At 46.3% G+C, this 21,840-nt stretch overlaps 1 protein-coding gene across 2 annotated transcripts in view; it reads right to left on the reverse strand.

Annotated features, from left to right (window-relative positions):
- The window catches only part of CSMD1 (CUB and Sushi multiple domains 1), a 5,442,057-nt gene that overhangs the window by 2,721,819 nt on the left and 2,698,398 nt on the right, over nt 1-21,840 (reverse strand). For both annotated transcript variants that reach the window (XM_069606098.1, XM_069606099.1), the window contains exon 9: nt 24-148. In XM_069606098.1, the coding sequence (XP_069462199.1) occupies nt 24-148 (125 nt within the window). The remainder of the gene's footprint in view (nt 1-23; nt 149-21,840) is intronic.

The following is a 21,840-nucleotide window of genomic DNA, read 5'->3' on the forward strand; positions in this document are numbered from 1 at the left end:
TTGAAGAGGAGGCATACGTTTACCTCGACATGTCGGTCTGTGGTCACTCCAGGCAGCCAGTGTGTCTGTCACTCGCTGACAAGTGATGCTCTTCGAACCTTGGAGCACATAATTATCCACACACGAGAACTGTAAACTCGCAGCCAACCTACAACAACAATGAACAGCAAGAGCGAGGTTAAGATTGAACACACATACTATTCAACTTTCAGGGCGTGTGCGTGAGGACAATCATGTGCAGACCTAAAAATGGAGTGCACATTCATCTTATGAAACGTGCTCAAAATATATTAAACGCCCTCCATACATAATGTGCACTATGAATTATTCATGCTGAATCCTGACGGTGTTTCTTTATGGAGGCCGTGACATGAGGATATTGTTCTGTTTGTGCCTGCAGCTTCAGAGCTGATTAAAACATTATATGGGGACCGTTGAAAGGTGCTTTATCATCACTGACTTTGGCAATGAAAACAGTCTTTATTTTTCTTACTGAGTCTGAAGGACGCAGACATTGTCTACCCAAGGAGAATTATTTGTTTGCAGTTGCATGTATGTAGGCCAGAGGTCAAGTTGTGCTTTGTTTTGTTAGTTTCTGAGTAAAGGCTGGGCCATGATATATTTGGGGTTGGACACTAACCAGCAGTAGCAATCATTTCCACAGTGCAAATATGCTTTGGACTAAAATTAACTTTTGCAAATAACAATTTTGACTCATGCAAATGTTGCTGTAAAATGACAACACACAAGGGCAAAGGTTCTGCAATACAGATCCAAGGAAGCACTTTAGCAATTGCCTTCAAGTAATATTCCAACCACATGTAGAAGAGTTCTAAACAGATGCATATGATCAAGAGTTAAGCTATAAGCCACAAATGCAATGAAGGTAGTAGAACTTTACCATCACCCACACCACTTTTCTCAAATAATGGTCACAGGTGTAGCAGCAGGAATAATAACCAACATCAGCATATAATTATTTCCACATTTCTAGGGGAATTATTCTAGCATCCATTAATATAATACATATTGTTATTAGTGTATTTATTGAGTGAAAACCTAACTTCCTGAAGAAATGGAGTGCTTTGAAAATCATAGGGGAAGGGCACAATAAGGAAAGCAGAGGTACAAGTGTACAGTGAGCTAACAGCTAGCAAGTGGGGAGAGAGAGGGAGATCAACTAGGCAGCAATAGATCTACAAGCACCCTGGGGAGGAAACAGTGGTGAGCATATCACCCATTCATTTTGATGGAGGTGGATGTGTTGTGATGCCACAACATATTGAAGATCACAGAGGAGAGGATGATCCATGCAGGACTTCAAAGGTGATGGGTAGAGTAAGCTGGAGGGATCTATTTGTACCAACTAGTGGTGAGTTGCAAGGTAGGATTTGAAACACCTGAGGACAATCTCACTGATCCCCATGTGGTGATGTAGACTGTCGGCCAGTGTCTGGTGGTCTACTGTGTTAAATGCTGCTGAGAGATCAAGGTGAACCAGGAGGCAAGGATGGCCACAATCGTGAATTTAAAGGGTGTCAGTGATCCCTTTGATGGTAGCCATTTCAGTGCTGCAGCTGTTCTGGAGCCAGATTGGTAGGACTAAAGGAGTTTGCTGTCTTTGATGTGCTGGGGGAGTTGCATGCTACTGCTTTCTCAAGGAACTTACTTAGGAAGGGAAGGTGGTTGATGGGATGGTAGTTGCTGAGGTTGCCAGGGCACATTGTTGGTTTCCTGAGGAGTGGCAAGATTTGATCAGGTTTGAAGGTCGAGGGTGAGGTGCCTTTATTTAAGGATATGTTGATGATTTTCAGGCAAGGTAGGAGTGCTTCTGTTGGACGGGTCTTGGATACAGAGGTAGGGAGGATGTTATCTATGCATAATATGGCTTCGAGGGTTACTAGGTTGACAGTGTGGTATTCCATAGTGAGTGTAATGAAAGTGTTCTAGGTAGTCATGGTTTTGAGAGATGGGATGTTTTGTGTGCTGCCAGCAATGTTTTGGCAGATCATGTTGATCTTTTTGATAAAGGCAGAGTTGATGATGGTGGATTTTTTGTAGGAGTGCAGTCAGGGTGGCAGCAGAGGGCACCATCCCTATACATTCCCCACATGTAACATATGATTTTCTTGGTAGAAACAATCAACATTTTACTGTGGATGAACAAAGGCACGTCAATGTTGGCAAAGAAATTCAACCAACGTGTTGAGCACTGTATAGGCATCATGAAGCAAGACACAGACAACATATTCAAAGTTCAAACAAATGTCAGTATGGAAGAACGCCTAACTTGCCCTATACTATGGTGGGATTTCTTTACCTAAAGAAACTAAGGAAAGTCTGAGTCAGAAAGTTCAACTTAAAAGTCGGTGTCCAAAACCTATACTTGCCCTCACAACTAAAGCTAAACAATGTGTATGGATGTCATAAATAAAAGAAATAGTGTTTGAAATAAGCTTCTGAGCTTCTTCCGACTCCTGGCTTACTTTTTAGCTCCCCTTCCCCAAGTTCAAGAAAGTTCCACAAAGGTCTTTGGATTGGTTTTCCCAGGATACTTCCACAAATCCTTGGTGTTCCCTTCCCCAAGTTCAAGAGAGTTCCTCAAAACTTGGGGGTTCCCTTCCCCAAGTTCAAGGCAGTTCCACAAAACATAGGTGGTCCCTTCCCCAAGTTCAAGACAACGTATAAGTTTTCTCAATCTCGCAATGTTCAGAAACAGCCCCAAATCAACTTTACACTCCTGCTTTTTCTTATTTCACTTCAGCTACTTCTTTGGTTTTCATAATTAGGGTTCCCTGATCTTGGCGCTGTTGTCAGACGACACGCTCTTCCCATTACAGGTCATGCAACCAGGAACCCTAGGCTCTCTAGCCCACCCAGATTCTGTAACTCTACCTGTGTGAAGGTTAACACTTGGCTTCTCTTTGTCAGATTCTTGGCTTTGTGTGCTGATTCACATTCACTTGGCTTCCTCTCTTCACCCTCTTGGCCTTGCACAATGTGTCACATATTCTTTGTCGGTATCTAGTCTTGCTGCCCTGTATTTATGCAAAGTTTGCTCCACTGTGGTTTTGTTGGCTTCACCACCTTGATTTCATGCTCTCTTGCAATCTTCCATACCTGCTTTCTTCTGTGTTTTAAACAGTGGCCGAAGTGCACGAAAAAAAGTAGTGGAGCTATGTTCCCTGCTAGTCTGCTAGTCTGCCCCACTCTCCACAAACCCCATCACTGCGCCCCCTCCCACACACAGTCCAAACCCCCAAACAAACACACCTATTATTTAAGGAAATGTTCAGTGCAGTGCACTGAAGTGCAAGCTTCAACTTCTTCCTACACTTTTATTTTAAAACTAAACCGTTCCGGAATGGTTTATTTTTAAAATAAAAGTATAGGAACAGTGAAACTGAAAAATAAAAAGTCTAGGAGCACTGCTCCCGACCGCTCCCGCCCACTTCGACCTCTGGTTTTAAATTAAATGCTCTTTGCTTTCAAATAGGCAGTATTTGAGTATCACATACACTTGTCATCAAGTCATAACTTTGCCAAAAGCTGTCATTTAGTTTGGTATTCAATATCTGTATTATTTTACTCTTGTGCGTGCAGATTATATTTTCCTTAATCTTCTCTCAACACGTGGCTTTGGGTTTGTTTCATCGTGCATATGCTGTTTCAGTCATTCAGCATTCATTTTGGTTTTCCTACACCCCCTGGGAGCGCCCCGGCTCGAATGATTCTCTGTCTTCACTCACCGGTCCCTAACGTCTTCTCCGGGCAGCTGTGCTTTCCCTTTGGGCTCCGCTTGTACATTTTCCTTCAACCACGAGTTCCGCTTGCACTTCATTTCTCTCTGTCTCCCACCGGCAGCTCTGGTTCCTCACTGCTGATGCTGTTTTCCACCTTGCTTTCTTTCTTCTGTTCGCAGTTCCAGCTGAGAACCTTCGAACATTTAGGCTCCCATACCTGTGGCCTTCTCATGGTCGGCCTGGCCTGGGCTCCACAGTTCTTTGGGGTCTTCTGCCAGCATCCTGGCTCTCCTTCAGGACCCACCCCGGCTGCCCCTTGCATACAGGATTCCCTGCTGATCTGAATGTTGCTGTTCTCCCTCCTTTTTATACACCTGCAACCACTTGACAGGGTTGCATGTCTGAATTCCAAAGTGTAATTGACTGGTCACAATTAGTGGAGCACTTGGGACTTACCTGCCCTTTACAACACTCTGAAGGCCTCTTCCTCATCTCAGTACTAGAGTGCTAAAAACACGTACTAGTGTTCACTGCTCCTAGTCACCTCTTCCTCGTCCCAGTACTTTATTGGGTTGAATAAGAGGAAATGAGGGGAGATGTTTTGCAATAGCCTTTAGAGGCTGGGGGAGGGTTTGATTGGTTCTCACAAGGGAAAGGGGGATATCAAGTCTCACCTGTGTATACTCTCTTCCCAATCACCAAGTACCCTCTAAACAGGTGATCCTCCCACATTTCTCCACCCCCAGGGTCAGGATCCAAAAATGATGGCCTTTCCTTGGCCACCTGAGAAGAGGACCCAAGAGGAGTAGGTGTGAGGATACACTCAGGTTTCTCTCAGCACTCATGATTTTGAGTTTAAAGTGGCCATGTTATTAATGTGCTATAATGTTACTGGCAGACTGAGAAGAGAGACTTAATTAAAGAACAGGAGCATGCCATTTGTGACTGTACAGATGGTGTGTAACATGACTCCCAGGTTCCCTTAGTATTTACTATGTTGATTGAAGTTGTAGTTCAAAACCTCCAAGAGCCAAAAGATTGCAGACCTCTGGAATATGAGCAATTATTTATTCACACTGATATGTCCATACATGTTTGATTCCTGCCATAAAATGAAGAAAGAGATACTTTGTCAACATTTCACCTATAGTATATTCAATATTATTTTGCCAGAGTGCCTAAACGTTTCAGAAAACCATACATGTATCACAATCAAATGAATCCAGGAAACAAAAGAATAGTAAGTTATTATTATTATTAATAATAATAATAATAATAATAATAATAATAATAATAATAATGTAGATGTCAGACTTTTCATCTGACCTCTTAATGATATTATATTATCTATCTATTGTGTCTATCTTTATAGTGAGTTTTGAAAGGACTGTTTTTCATTGAGTTGTTTTAAAGAGCCTTTCTTGTCCCTGAGAACACCTTCTTGGGGTGCACAGGTATGAACACAAGTGGCAATGGTTGTAAAGGAAAATATGCATCTAGCCTAATTCACAAAAATGTACACAAGAGCATATCATAAGGGTCTTGTGAGAATTTCAGATTTGTCCTTACTAACTTATACCTGTCTCACAAAGACAGAAACTGGAGCAAATCTGTAAATGTCACACGCATCTCTAAAATGATCTTGAGAAAATATTTATTTAACTCTGTTGCACATGAATATCTCAATATCTGTTGCATTGGAAATCACATAAGGAGTATCATGAGCATTTCCTCGTTTGTTCCACTGAGAATATTTGAGAATTTCATAATTTCTCAATCATCCCCACTCTGCTAAAGTTTCAGAGTGAGTAGTTACATTGCAGTTTCAAACTTGAGGGACATAAGCTTGCTTGTATGCAGTATGGTTTAAATCCAAGCAGAGGCACAGAGTCTGCTATGACTACAATTCTGGACGAGCTCTGATTTGAGATAGAGGGAGAGAAAGAAGTCTGGTCTTGTTAGATCTATTTGCAGTTTTTTACACTGTTAGGCCATCTATTTGGATGTTTAAGTGGAAAGGGTTGGGTGGTTGAAATGTTGAACGTTGGCTGGATTGAAGCCATCCTCTGGGATAACAAGCAAGCAATATATCTGTCCCCTTTCTCCTCAGAATTTTATAGACAGGGAGGCCTTGTACGTTATTAATGTTTAGCCCCATTCTCTTGCATGCTTGACAACCCTTTCGTTTTTCAAATGTTCCATTATAATGACTCCTGTATTCCTGATCTCTCAGCAGTAACATACATCTGCAAGCTTAGAGAATGTTTTAAAGAAAGCTTCCTTGCTCTAAGCAACTGAATGAGTGTCAGCACACAATCAGAAATTTTGATCATGGACACATTTGAAATAGAGTTCAACTTGTTCTAGCCTTTCTCGTAAGTCCATTTACTGTGCAGTTTAATTTGTGTTTATGTTTGATTGTATTTTTATAGAGCTTTATGCCAAAGCCAAAGCTCCGAACTAATTACAATGATACAACAATGGGAAAGCACATAAAGACATCATGCTCAGGCAGAGAGCAGATGTTCCTTGAGGTCAGTCTTCAAAAGCGGGAAAGTAGAGATAGAATAGAGAGATAGAGGGAAGGTGTTCCAGCATGTGGGTACTAGGAGAGAAAAGTAACAAATGCAAGTGGTCGGTGGACAAATAGGAGCCATTGGACTTAAACCTGAGAGAACAAGAAAGGGGAATAAAAGGAGATAAAAGAAGAATGATAAGGTGGGGCAAGATCGTAGAGACTTTTAAAGACGATGCAAAGAAAATGATATGAAAACCGAGAATCTAACAAAAGCCAATGGAGGGAAAGTAAAGCAGAAGAAATGTAATCACATGGAAATGATTGAAGAAGTAGACAAACAGAAGAAATATAGATCACAAGGAGGGAGTAAGTTGATAGGCAGGAAGTCCAAGAAGGATAGTAGTAGAATAGATGAGATAATACAAGGGGAGAGAGTAAAGACTTAGTAGATTTAGCAGTGAGAAATAGGCGGGAATCACACATATTGTAAAGTTTAAAGCAACATGACTGAGACATGGCAGAGATATTAGCAGAGAAGGATAAGCAAGAGTCAGAAACGATGCCCTCATTATGGGCAGTAGGAAAAGGGTACCATTGAGGATAGAGGGAAAGAGGTAGAAGGAGGAGGAAGAAGGGGTGAATAGTGGAATCAGAGAAGAAGGTAGATTGGAGTGTAGGAGTGAACACAGAGAAGGATATGACGCTCTGGGTATCATCTGCATAAAGATGATGGGAGATTCTAAAGGAATAATTTATAGAAGCAGGAGAGTTTAGAGAGAAAAATGTAAGGGACTTAAGATGGAGCATTGAGGTACACCATAGGTAAGAGGGCAAGTAGAAGAAGATTGGCCATGCATGGAGACAGAACATATTTAAGCTTAAAGGTAACAAAACCAATTCACACTGCCAGTGGAGCAATGAGAACATAACCAGGATTGGTGGGAAGGGAGAAGAGCATTAATGGTGATGTGAGGAAACCTTTGTATAGATTATGTGCTCAAGGAGATTAGAAGGCAGAAGAGGAATAAGGTTTAGATTAGCAGGACAAGTAGGGGCAAGAAAAGGTTTCTTCAAGATTGGTTGGATAGAGGCATGTTTGAAATATGAAGGGAAGACGGCATTAGAAAGAGAAGAATTTAAAAAAGAGCTGTATGAAAATGGTAGACAGAAGGAATCAGAGGAAAAAGGAGAGGATCAGAAGGTGCAGAGATTGGCTTGGCATTAGCAAGAACAGTGGAGACATTGGAGTCAGTAAGTGGGGAGACTGAGGATATTACCAAGGAGGGGGAGGCAGGATTAATTGTGGGGATGAAGGAATGGCAGAGCAGGAGATAGAAGAGCAAAGAGCAGTTGTTTCAGGGAAATATTCTGCATAAACTGTAGCAGTGAGGGACAAAAAAAGTAGCAGGCTGAAGAGGACAGGGTGACACAGTACGATTCAGGGCAGAATACAAAGACGAGTCTGAAAGGAAAGAGAGGCCAGCAGTAAAGTGACCTTTTTTTAGCAGTCAATAATAATGCATCATAAGCAGAGTAAGCAATATAGAAGGACAGATGATCAAACGAGGATTGGGATTGATCCAGCAGCGCTCAGCCCTTCGTTGAATAGGTTGGGATGAGTGTAGGGAAGGATTCATCCATGGCTGGGGGAAGGTCACTGAGAAGGAATCAATGGGGAAGAAGGGTGTAGCGGGTCAAGAGGATCCATAAGGGAGGTAGTAATTATACATGAGCTGGATTGTGGCGAAAGTGAAGAGAAAGTGTCTAAAGAAGAAAGAAGTGAGATGATAGCAGATGATAGCAGCAATAAAGGACGCAGGAGTGAAGGAGTAAAAGTCACAGCACTGAAAAGGTGATGATTGGAAATGGAATGGAAAAGGAGAATTTAAAGCAAGAGAGAAAGTGAGGAGAAAGTGATCAAAAGAAGAAAATGGAATGGAAGTAACAAAAGAGTTAAAGGGAAATCCTGTAGACCGCTGCACTTTGCCTCGAGCACCGTTTGATTGCTTATGGTTAGGGGCACGAACTAAAAGCTGGACACATAGTGTGCAACCTACAGCTTGCCCCTTTTGTCAGTGGCCGGCGGAGGATCTCCTACACTTTGTATTGTTCTGCCCACATTATATAGACTTAAGACGGAGAACACTTTTGCCACTACTCAGATCGGCCGGCATGTATCAGGCTAAGCCTGCCTTATGTTATTTGCTGTTGGCAGCTACAATTCCAGTGGCTTGGGGTATGGTGGATTATTTGAGACGGGCCTGGTATCGGAGATCCAAAACCGTGGCACAGAATTTGATTGAGCTCTGAAATTTTAATCGTAATGAATTGTTTGGCTGCTCTTTGTGGATATTAGCTGACTTACACACATGCACATTTTAAATCTGTATGTATTGTTTGTAAAGTTATACTCTAGATATTTTTTTAATACGTTGAATTGACTTTTGTGATGTATGCATTTTTATTCTGTTAATGGTTTATGGATAATTTGTTTCCTAATAAACTTTTATGATGACCATGATGATGATGGTAAAGGGAACAGATGAAAAGATCAGATCAAGAGGAAAGTCCGAGCAATGGGATGAAGGGGAAGGAATGGTTAGAAGATGATATGATTCAGCTAAGGTTAGGATTGGGATATTCAAGTGGGTAAAAGAAACATGAAAATTAAAGTCACCAAGAAGAATGAGAGTGACTCCAGTGGAAGAAGAGATGAAAAGCGGGTGTCAGTATAATTAAAAAATCATGTAACAGGTGCAGGAGGCTGGTACATAAACAGAAGAAAAAAAAACAATAGGATACGGTTTAGAAAAGCAGGCAAGGTTGTATTCAAAAGTAGGGAATGAAAGCAATTTAGGACCGAAAGGGGGACAAGTGAAAAAAGCAAAGAAACAATGCTGATGCCCACTCCCCGTCCAGCCAGGTGGGAGGTAGATAAAGGTGTAGAGTGATTGTCAGGGGTTACACTGTTAAAGGGGGTGAGCCGGGTCTCATTCAGACACAGAAAATGAAGCTGGAAGCAGAGTGACACATTTAGAACTGAATGGGCTTTAGTACATAGAGAGCAGGTGTTCCAAAAATCACATTAGATGGAAGGGGAGAGGTCAGTAGCAGGGGGCATACTGAATATTTAGATTATGCGATTGATGGTGGACAACAACGTGGTGACTAGAGAGGTGGGAAGGAATGCAATAAGGCATTGTAGGAAAAGGAAAGAGAAAAAGTAAAATAACAAGTAGAGAACTACATCCATCCTGCCCACCCACAGCAACACCCAAACTTCCAACCTTTTCCACACAACCAATCCTTATCTCAACTCGACTACCCTTTGGTTATAACACTTTGCAACCAAGCCCACCCCCAATCAACCTTGCTCGCTCCACCTGATAAACCACAGATTGCGATCCAGATTCCTTCATATACCACGATCCCATCATAATACTCACCAATGCCTAACCATCATCCCACCTCCAACTGTACAGGCACAGCCCGACCATCCCAACACCCTTTTAAAAAAAGAGGTAAAGGGAGCTCTCATTAATGCTAGATCCCTTTCGGCCCATGCTCTTGACATCACAGATCTCATCACATCACAAAACCTTGACTTCATCGCCATCACGGAAACATGGCTACATGCAGCCTCAGGTCCACTATTGGCATTAGCTATCCCAGATGGATACTCCATAATCAGAAGCGACCGCAACTCTAACCTTTCTAAAGGAGGCGGTGTTGCATTGATTCACAAAGATGACATCAACATGAGATTTATTCCTAACACACAACTTAGTTCTGCTGAGTCCTTATCAGTCAAACTCTCTCTATCCTACACTAACACAGCCTCACTGCACCTCATCTACAGACCTCCAGGCCCTCTCTCCTCATTCTCTGATGACATCATGTCCATCCTCACCGACAACACTAAACCTAACTCCCAAATCTTACTACTTGTTGACCTCAATCTTGGACTAATGGACCCTAAGGACCTTCATGCCGGTGAGATTGCCAGTCATATTTCCAACCTAGGATTCTCTCATCGCATTTACGAACCTACCCATGACAAGGAAAAAATGCTCGACTGGATTGCTGACCTAAACTGCAACACGCTTATTAGCTCCAACTCCCCGTGCGCTTGGTCTGACCACCACATTATCATCTTTAACATACCTGCCAATGACCCACGTACCAAACCTAATATTGCACCTTCCATACCCACAAGAAACAAAAAGTACATCACCAGGGACAAACTGCGCCCTCTCATCTTGCCTATACTTAACAATTTTGCTTCGGTACATGATGACCCGACAGTGCTAGTGGACACCTTTAACCAAACCCTACTCAAAGCTATTAATACCAGAGCACCTCTCAAATTAAGTAAATCTAAACATCGCGCCCAACTGAACACGTTCACTCCACATCTTAGAATATTACGCAAAGAAAAACGTAATGCAGAAGCTCTTTGGAAAAGGCTCCCATGCGAGACCAATAAAGACAACCTCTTCAATAGCATCTCTTAACTACAAGGAAGCTATTGTACAAGCAAAAAAAGTGACGTACAACCAACGTATCTCACAAGCAGAATCTAATACAAAGGAGTTATTCAAAATTCTTAAAGAACTAGAATCCCCCTCTTCCATCCCTGATATATGCAGCAAAGACAGCACGTGGTGCAACAATATTCAAAAAGCCCTCCTCACCAAAATAACTATCCTACAGTCTAAAATGAATGCCAAGCAAAGTTGTCTACAAACCAATTCCCAAACCAAATTCTTGACCAGTAATACTACTACCTCCACATTCACTCATACACTGTTTAGCTTTGCTCCTTTTACCATCCTAGAGGTAGAAAGCATCATTAGTAAATTTAAACCCTCCAATTGTCAGGGTGATTCCTGTACTGCCCCTATCATCAAGGAATCCGCACATGAACTTTCCCCTTTCATCACCACCTTTATCAATTTCTCATTTCATTCGGGCCCGGTCAATTCCTCATTTCATTCGGGCCCGGTCCCTGACAACCTCAAGGAGGCTTGCTGAAAAAACCTACCCTTGACCGTAGCATACCTACCACTACATACCCATCACTACGGTCCCATTCCTTCTGAAAATCTTGGATAGAGCAGCATATCTACAGATTCAGAAGTATTTAGAAACCAACAATCTACTCGACACCAGACAATCTGGATTTTGACCTAAGCACCGGACGGAAACAGCCCTATTAGATCTCAAAACTCAAATTGAGGGCTTAAAAGACAATGGCACAATGGCCTTATTATTACTCCTTGATTTATCGGCAGCCTTTGACTTGGTCAACCACCAAATCCTTTGTCATCACTTGAAATCAGCTGCCCATTTCTCTGAAAAAGCCACCAATGGATCAGTTCCTTCCTGGACAATAGACACATGAGGGTATTCTCACCCACTTCATCCGCGGATCCGACACCAGTGCCATGTGGGGTGCCTCAAGGCTCCTGCGTCTCACCAACGCTTTATAATGTATTCACCAAACCGTTGTTCGATGTACTCGATTATCTGGGTGTCACTTATACCAACTACGCCGACGACACCCATATACTCATTCCCATCGCTGGTGATTACAAGGTGGACTCGAAAGCATTGAACAATATCTTTCAAGTCATTCAAGCCTGGATGGCCCAACATGAGCTCTCTCTTAATGACGACAAGACAGAGCTTCTCATCTTGGGCTCCCAACAGCGACTGAATAGGCTTGACCCATCATTCATAACCTTCAACATTGATAGCAATTCCATTAAAGTGTCCACTGACACCAAAACATTCTATCTTGATTCCACATTATCACTCAACAGACAAACTAATGCTGTTGTCTCTGCCTCTGCATACACATGCAAGCTTATCACAGCATGCCGCCCCTTCTTTTACACACAGAACTGCATTACTCTGGCCAGGACATTGGTTATGTCCAAACTCGATTATTGCAATGCCTTATATCAAGGAACCAACCAACGAAACCTAAATAAACTCAAGGTTCCTCAAAATAATGCCATCAGAGTGGCCCTCAATATCCCCAGATCTGCACACATCTCAGAAACAAGGAGAAGTCTACACTGGCTTTCAGTAACACAAAGAATATCTTTGAAATCTCTCGCTCTCACACACAAATGTTTGAACAACCAGGCCCCCATCTACCTAGCTTCTCGCTTCTCTCAGTACTTGCCCACCCGGCCATTCAGATCCGCTCAAGTACACTGCTTGACCATCCTCAGATACAAACTGCAAAAAGCAGGTGGTGCATGCTTCCCAGTTCTTGTTTCCAAGCTATGGAACTCGCTTCCACTAACCATCAGATCTGAATCCTCTCCGACCTTATTCAAACAAAAAACGAAACTCTGGTTATCCACTACACAAGACTAATCCCTACTTGCGTTTGTAATTAAATTCCATATCTTAACTTTTAGATATTGTTGTATATTATATATTGACTATAATGCAATAGTCTATATAGTGCTCACCCTCAATAACATCAAGTTCCTACCCTGTATATTGTGCTTTTTATGTATTGTATATATTTTGCCTTTTCTGCTCTCACACATCTTTCTCCTCACTGTAACCCATGTATACTTTTATGAATAATTTTATGAAACCCTCACTCTGTAACTGTCTAACCTGTACTAATGTTGTACCAAGATATGCACCCAGATGCCCTTGGGCCTGGTGCGCTATACAAATAAAATAAACACAAATAAATACAAATACAAATAGGATAAGAGTTTGTAGAAGGTTGCAAATAAAGATAAGCAGCGCAATAAGCTTTGCCCCGTATGATTTTACACGGTCTGGGTTTGGTGGGAGTGGGTTCAAGGAGTTGCACATGGCCACTGGAGGCTCTGTAAGCTGAGGTGCAACCCAGAGCGGGGGAACACAGTGCAACCCCCAGATGGTAAATGGGCAGTCAGGGCCATGCTCCAAAGGATAGTAAGTTCCTCAGCACCCCCAAATGATGGTCATTCCCCAGGAGGCACATTGCGCAGAGGCACAGACCTACTCCCAGCACTGCCCTCTGTCCATAGCCCCAGACAGCAGGAGGACTTGGACAGACTTCACCAGAGTGTTGCCCATATGTGATTTTATAAAGTCTGGGTTCCAGTGAGGGACGGGATGGCCACTGGAAGCTTGGTGAACTGATGGGCTGCCCAGAGTGGGGGACATGCCCAGAGCTGGGGACATGCCACAGCACCTTGGTGATACACTGGCAGGCAGGACCAGGATCCACACTGTAGTAAGATCCTCAAGGACAAGGCCCCAGCAAAGATGACAGTGGTGTCCCAGGGGTAACCGGTTGCAGAGTCATGGACTCATTCCCAGTGAAACCCACATTCCACAGCTGCAGACAGGAGGGGGACTTGGCCAGACTAATCTGTTTTAAAAGTCTCAGCATGCTGATTGACCCAGAACTCTCCCAAAAGGAGCCACAAATCAATAATCTGATAAATGTCAGGTTTCATCACCTCTGAATGATTAAAACACATTTTGCCTAAGCAGCACAACTCCACTGTGCCCAGTTGATTATAACACTGGCCTTGTCTAGCTTAGTTTGCTGTACTGCAATCTAGTTGAACACTCCTTAATTCTGTTAAAAGACATGAGAGTCTGCAGCGTTCAGAAACATTGGAATTAATGACTACTCCTTTCAGGAAGTGTATTAACCCTATGGTAAAAACCATGCACTGCCTCTCCGTTTTAAAATGTGTTCAGTATAAGGTAATGTGTCTGGCGCACACCTCTTACCATGAATCAGGTCAATCCTTTGATTGCTCGTGTCCTGAAGTTTAAGATAGTAGGCAATCTGTCTAATGGTGGTGACAGGAATACAAACAAGCTGAAATGGAGTTTGATCTTTTTCATACTTGGCTCCAAGTTAAACTGCCAGAACACATAAAACACATTCAGAAATGGCACTAGTTGAGGAAACAGGTCAGCACAAAGAGGCGGCTGTGGCATGTGTAGAATCATCCGTAATCCCTAATACAACAAAACACTAAGGGCCGATTAATGGAACAAATGTGCGCCGAAATTTGTGGTGTAAGCGTGAAAAAGCAAGCACACGTGTTTTCCCCGGGATGTGCGCCATATCCACGGGTGGCACACACAGGCGCACACGTCACTGCAACATCCCGAACGTTGTGCGCGACGCACACAGCGAAAGCGCACAATGTTAGCACACACACCAAAAAGGGGGCGGAACACGGGGCTGAACACGCGGAATGGGGAACAACTTGTGAAAATAAGGGCGTAACTGGGGAAGTACTGCTGGGAAGTACACAAACGCCCACACGCACACAAACTACACGTATTCATGAAAATGAATAGGGGAAACCCGCGCAGGCCAAAAGACGCGCAGAGGCCTAAACACGTCCGCCACACGAAGGCAGGCAGAAGCGTCCCCGCGCAGTATAAAAGTACGCGCAGACAACAAACACGTACATACAGCTATGATGAATGTCCTATTTCTCGCAGCACTGATCATGGGACACCACAGGAGGAGGAGAATAGCCAGGCCCCACATTATTTTGCCCAGGACCAGCCTTTTTGGGATGCCTGATGACCAGGTCTATGGTAGGCATAGTTTTCCATCTCATATCATCCTATACCTGGTCCAGGAGTGGGAGGATGATCTCACATCACCCACCTTGTGCTCCCAAGCACTGAGCCCTTGGAAAGGGTGTTCAATGTACTGCATGTCTTGGCCCTGGGTCATTTCAGAAGAACACTGCCAAAGTAGGGGGGGTCTCACAGCCCAAGCAGTCATGCTGCCTACACCAGGTGTTGGCAATCATGACTGCGCGACCCTCAGTCCGCAGTCACATATACATGCCCAGAACACCCTCAGAAAGGCAGGACATGGTCCAGGACTTTTACAGTGTGGCACACTTCCCCAAAGTGCCGGTGCCCTAGATTGCACCCATGTGGCAATAAGTCCACCTAGGGCTATGGAGAATATCCATCACAACCGCAAGCACTGGCATACCATCAACATGCAGGTAGTATGCGATGCACAAGGTATCATCACCTCTGTCAATGCTAACTATCCTCGGTCCACCCATGACAGTTTCATATACAGAATGTCCGCCCTGAGCCGGGACCTGGAAGCTGTGAAGCATTGCGACACATGGCTCATTGGTGAGTACAAATGCCTGTGCACATGCAAGCATGTCACACACAGACAAATACACAAACCAAACTAATGACAACCATAATCACCTTCCCAGGGGACAGTGCCTACCCCCTGAGCATGACGCCAATACGAACCCTACCACCCCACCCCAGGTAAGATACAACACAGCCCATATTGCAAAACTGGCCATAGTGGAGCGCACATTTGGAGTGCTCAAGTCACACGTCTGCTCCCTTGACCGCTCTGGCGGGCAGCTACTCTATGCACCCCCAGTAGTGTGCATGATCATTGTGGCAGCATGTGTCCTGTACAATGTTGCAACACAGCGGGGCGTACCGGTGGACATGGTGGTGACCCCACATCCCCAACCACACGCACACGCGCGCTGCGCATGGGAGGGGAAAGGGCATGTGGAGGCCGCCCAACTGAGACGCCCCTCACCTTTTGTAGCCTCCCAACCATGGCACAGATGTACTAGTACCAATTGGAGGTGCACTCAACAATTGTCCTGGGCAACTTGGGTGAGGGGGGCAAGGTACGTGATGCAAACAGCACCACTGTGCTCCTGCAAGGCTGCCTGTGGCCCCTTAGGAAAAATGACAGGTCACGCAATACTCAGGCATCCCAAAAAAGCATGAAAAAGAGATACGCAAACCTTGTGGCCACGTGTGTGTAAAAAAAACACGCAGTACACTGTGGCAGCCAAAAAGGCATATGTGATCAACACGTGGGCTAGTATGACCGAAAAAAAGGGGTAGGCAACAAACAAGGACACCCGCAGTGGGAAAAATAGCATGCGCGACTCACTGGCTGCCTTGCGTGTAGAAGAAGAACGTGTAGCCAACACCCCCGCCAAAAGAAGAAGTATGTACTGTAGCCGCTGTGAAGTAATCACGTGTGAACCCCAATGTCTGGAAAACAGACGCACCGCTCTCCACGAAAAGCACACACAGAGTGATGGAAACCCACGTGGGACCTTTAATCCATCCTGAGGGAAACTCCCATGCACACGTTAAGTCACCTAGGCGCTTACGGGCTAAGGGCCTTTCCTCAGAATTCAAGCAAACGTGCTGTTTTTCACATGCCAAATCACTCCGTATCAAGCTGGCCACGCGACAACACATGGAAGACCATGCTCCTGCACAGAAGGACAAATTACTGCCCCCCAGCAGCCTCCCACGAGCCATCTGCTGCCTGCCTGCTGCCACCATGCCCTGCCATTTGGTGCCTGCACATCTGCCTATCTGCAAGGGTCCAGTTGCTGTGACCACCCCTGCTGGAACAGAGGACTCTCGACTGGTGTTCCATCACTCCACAGCCCAGACCCAGGACCCAGTTGCCCACCCACACCTTTCTCGGGGGTTGCCATGTCCGACACAACACCATCTAGCACCAGTGGCAACCCTGCAGCAGAGAGGCAGGGGGCTACCAGCTTCATTGAACAGGAAGTTGGTATCCTGGTGGAGCAAGTTCTGGGGCATTATGATTCCCTCTTCACACCATCGCGCGCCAACAAGGAAGGATGGAATAGTATCTGGAAGGACATAGTGGGTGCCATCAAAGCGGAGAGGTGGCACCCCACGACATCAAACACATCCAGAAGTGCTGGGAGGACTACAAGTCCAGGACCCTCAAGAAGGCCCGGCGCCTCTTGGACGCAGAGGTAGCAGTGGGGTGCCGGGTCCTGCTTACCACCCAGCAGATGAGGCTCCTGGAGCGCTTTCACCCAGTGCTTCATCACCAGATCCTCAGGATGCAGGCCCATCTGGAGTCGAGCGGTAAGTGCCCATGCATTCACGTTTAAAACAGTATGTGTTGCAGTGTGGTGGTAGTTAGCTACTTGGCTGCATGTGTGAAATGGGTCATGTATGGATGTGTGTGTGCAGGGACATGATGGTGCTGCATGTGAGTCCAGTCAGGCGTGACCCACATGGATGGTGTATGTGTTACAATGCATCATGCGGAGCAGCATGCTGAATGCACACATGTATGCATGCCTGTGGCTGTACTTTGACATGTTTGAGGTGTGAGAGATGTGTGCTGCTGTCATGGACATGCATGGTGTACATGTCCATGTGTCTCAGTAGTGTGTGCGCCATGGATGCATGACACATGTCCGTGACAATGTGTTGATTCACTGATACAGCCTAGTCATCCTTGTATCCACTGTGTCTGTGGGTATACGGGCCAGATGCATGGCCCTCCAGTGATGCGTGTGCATGTGATCAGAATGTCCAATGATGCATGTGAGTTTCAGCCCACCATTGGATGTTTCTACAGTGCCTTGGACATGGATGCAAATGTTTGTTGCATGTGCCATGCCTGTTCGTGCATGTGTGTTGCCTACACTGACCCATGTGTTGTGGAGGGAAATGATTGAAGTGACATTTGACAGTGCCACTCATGTGCTATTGCTTTCTGTCTAGGGGACTATTGTACAGTACCCTGATGGTTGTGTTCCATGTCTCCCTTTACACAGCTGCAAGTGAAGAAGAGGGTGGAGACGGTGCTGTGGAGGAAAGTGGCATGGATGCCTCCACCGGCCGCTGACACAAGGCCCAGTCACCCTCCCTGGAAATTCCATCATCTGGGAGTGAGGGGACTGGTGCCACGTCCGCCACTATGGCTGCAGCGGAAGGGGCGGTTGAGCCCCTACAGGGGCTTGCGAAGGTGGAAGACGGTGCAGAGCCATCCAGGTCGGTGGTGTGTGCGGAGTAGGAGGAGGCCTGGCGGGGGTGGTACCAATGGTGCAAGTGGTGACATCGACGGGCAGGAGGCAGCACAGGTCACCGCGGAGGGGCCTGTGCATGTCACTGTCCTTGACACTGCGACTGCATCACCATGTACCAGCAAGGATGCCCCGTCCCCGGCCTGTCCGCAGGTAGGCGGGAAGTCCACGTCATCTGGCACTCCTCTACCTGTGGACGTGGGGACACGTGAGAGGATTGAGTCCGTCCTGATCGGTGTCGCATTGCGCACATGTGACATTTGTGATGGTGTGCATGCTTCCTGGGGGGACCACACACGTCATCACGAAGATCTGTGCGGCAACGTGGCCCAGTTGGGAGGGAACATGGTCGGGGGGTTCCTCCATGTGTCGGCCAGTCTTGCGGCCCTCTCCTCCTCTGTGCACCCTATACACCAGTCGTTCTACGTGCCGTCTTCTGGCCCAGGTGCCACCAGGGCCCCCTGTGGACCTGCCCCAACCAACGCAGCCAGCCTGGTGGAGATCCCATCCCTGCCACAGTCAGGAGTCGGAGGTCCAGAAGGGGGGGTCACCCCACTAACTGGACCCCAGCAGATGGAGGATGTGCCGGCATCATAGGGCAGGGCACGTGCACAACGGTGCCGGGGGATTCCATCAGCCCGGAGGCCGTCGTGGTGGCAGAGGCAGTTGCGTTGGAGGCAGCAACAGGCTCAGCGTGGGAGGCATCATGACTTGGGGCCATCAACGCCCCTGGGGCAGGCATCAGCCGAGGGGCAGGAGGACCCCGGACTGGGAGTGTCTTCCGTGTGGCAGCAGTTGGGCTTGCAAATAGATGCGGAGAGGCGGCAGGCAGAGAGGTCACGGCTCAGGATGGTCAGGGTAGAGAACTCATTGCACCGGGCCTTGAGGCAGGCAGAGGGCCTCGAGGAAACTCGCAGGGAGTTGAGGGATTGCATGGCTGCATCCCTGCGAGACCTCGAGGCCAGGGAACGGGCCCGCCTCTGGAACATCGACGTGGAGTTTGATGATGCTCTGGCCCAGAATATCACTAAATGAGCCATGGGAATGGCCCGGTGCCTTTGTTAATAGTTATTGTTAGGTTTCCTTTGGATTGTTGGTCTCATGGACCATTAATGTTTAAATTGTATATACTTATGTACCGGATTTAGCATTTAAATTTTTTTTACCATGGAGGAATGATTTGCTTATTTTTTTAACTTTGGACTTTGTTTTATGGACGGACGCTTTGGAGCCATTTTACTTTTGATTTGATTGATTTCAGCATTCATCTTTTTTTCCCTTTATTTTGGACATCCAGACTTTAATTTATTATTTATTTTCTTGTGTGATTTCATTTTATTCATTCTGTTTTGTATATAATACATTTTTCTTTTTTACTTCATTTGTGTGGTCTTCTCTCATTGGTTTCGTGCATGTCACAATGTGGGTTTTCTCATTCATGTGTCACCATTGTGTTGGTCTGACGGACATGTATTCATAGGCATACTGGTTATTTGTGATCTATCATGACATGGGGATTTCAATGTGGAGTGGATGGAATGCTTGGTTGGGTGTTTAGACTGGGGTGGCATGGGGTGGGATTTGGGTGGCCATAAGGGCCATGGGTCTGGATTGTGATGACGTGTTGGGTGGGGGACATGAGTTGGGGCCTGCTGGTAGGTGTCCGTCACTGGGGATGGGGTGGGGACATGAGTCAGGGCCTGCTGGCAGGTGCCCATCACTGGGGGTGGGGTGGGGGACATGTGTCAGGACTCACAAGTGCATGGTGCCATGTGGCCTGCCTGCGGGGAATGCCCTTGGGTGTGGGGTGGTCCCCTGTGGTGTGGGCTGCCTGCAGGGCATAGTCTGGGGTGATGGGCTGCCTGCTTGGCATGGGGAGGGAGGGCCATACCCGGGAGTGCCCACACTGCCAAATCGCGTGTAAATGTCCCCGCGCACCCCCGGAATACACATACCCCGTTCGCGCAGGCCTTTCACGTATGAAACTCCATGTGCACCCACGGAATACACACACCCCGGTCGCACCAGGCCTATCTCATGTGAAACTCCACGCACACCCCTGGAATACACGTAACCCGCTCGCGCCAGGCGTATCGCGTGTGAAACTCCACGCGCACCCCCGGAATACACGTACCCCGCTCGCGCCAGGCCTATCGCATGTGAAACTCCATGCGCACCCCCTGAATGCACGTACCCTACTTGCGCCAGACCAATCGCATGTGAAACTCCCCGCGCACCCCTCGAATACACATACCCCGCTCGCACCACGCCTATCGCGTGTGAAACTCCACACAAACCCCCGGAATATACGTACCCCCACTCGTGCCAGTCCTATCGCATGTGAAACTCCATGCGCACCCCTTGAATACGTGCAGGTAGCCCATCCATCCTCCCCATGCCCCTCAGGCAGCCCATCCACCATGACCATGACCCGCAGGCAGCCCATCACCCCAGACTATGCCCCGCAGGCAGCCCATCACCCCTGGGCATGCCCCACAGGCAGCCCATCACCCCAGTACATGCCCCGCAGGCAGCCCATTACCCCAGTCCATGCCCCGCAGGAAGCCCATCACCCCAGTCCATGACCCGCAGGCAGCCCATCCACCCTCCCATGCCCCACAGACAGACCACACCACAGGGGGGGCTTTTTCCACGCATTTTACCTGATGCGAGCGGGGTACACGTATTCTGAGGGGTTCATGGGGAGTTTTACACGCGATTTTGCTGGTGCGAGCGGGGTACGTGTATTCCGAGGGGTGCGCAGGGAGTTTTAAACACGATTTCGCTAGCGTGAGCGGGGTACGCATATTCGGAGGGGTGTGCGTGGAGTTTTACACACGATTTCACTGGCACGAGCGGGCTGCGTGTATTCCAAGGGGTGCGTGGGTAGTTTTACACACGATTTTGCTAGCATGTGAGGGCTGTGCAGTGTTTTTATAGTGTTTTTTGGTTGGGGGGCTGTATACTGGTCCCCTGGTCTTTGCGCCATGTAAGGGATTTGTGCGATGTTTTTGACGCACGGGGCGGGGGGCGTAACTGGCGCTGTAGGCTCGCTGCGCCACTCTGCACCACGGCTGGTTTTGGATGTATAAATCCATGAATACGCTGTGTGTCAAAATGGGCTTCGGCGCACGCGGCTGGCGCAAGCTGCCGCACGTGCACTCTGTGCGCCAGCGTGGGCGCCATTTCTGGGCTTAATTCCATGAATTACCCCCTAAATCAGGGCAGAGCAAAACAAAATAAATTCATACTGTCACTATAAAGGACCTATGGCTGTATGCGGCATGTTCCTCTGACGTAGCTCTCACTATGGTGGGAAGCAAAGCTACAAAGGAAGGAAGACAACAGGCAAGGGAATATTTTGATTTGAATGAAATAAAAACAACCTTATCCAGAAGTGTCTACATGTTTGATACAATTAAAGACACACGTTGTGAGGCAAGTTACTTAGTACATAGATACCATTGCAATAGAAAATGAAATATAAAGTTATTTACAGATTCAGATTGTCCATTATAAATCATACTAGATATGCCTACATATTGTTTGATTACTATTACAATTAGGCAACATTTAAATTAAACATGTCTCTTTTACATGTGACAGAATCCCTTTCTTGTAGCATTGGAAATCTGTGAATTTAAATTGACAGGTGTTAAAAAATATCTATTAGTCAGCTATCATTGAACAAGCATTTCCA

Source organism: Ambystoma mexicanum, chromosome 4p (assembly GCF_040938575.1).
Source record: "Ambystoma mexicanum isolate Mex_15411 chromosome 4p, UKY_AmexF1_1, whole genome shotgun sequence".
Lineage (NCBI taxonomy): Eukaryota > Metazoa > Chordata > Amphibia > Caudata > Ambystomatidae > Ambystoma > Ambystoma mexicanum.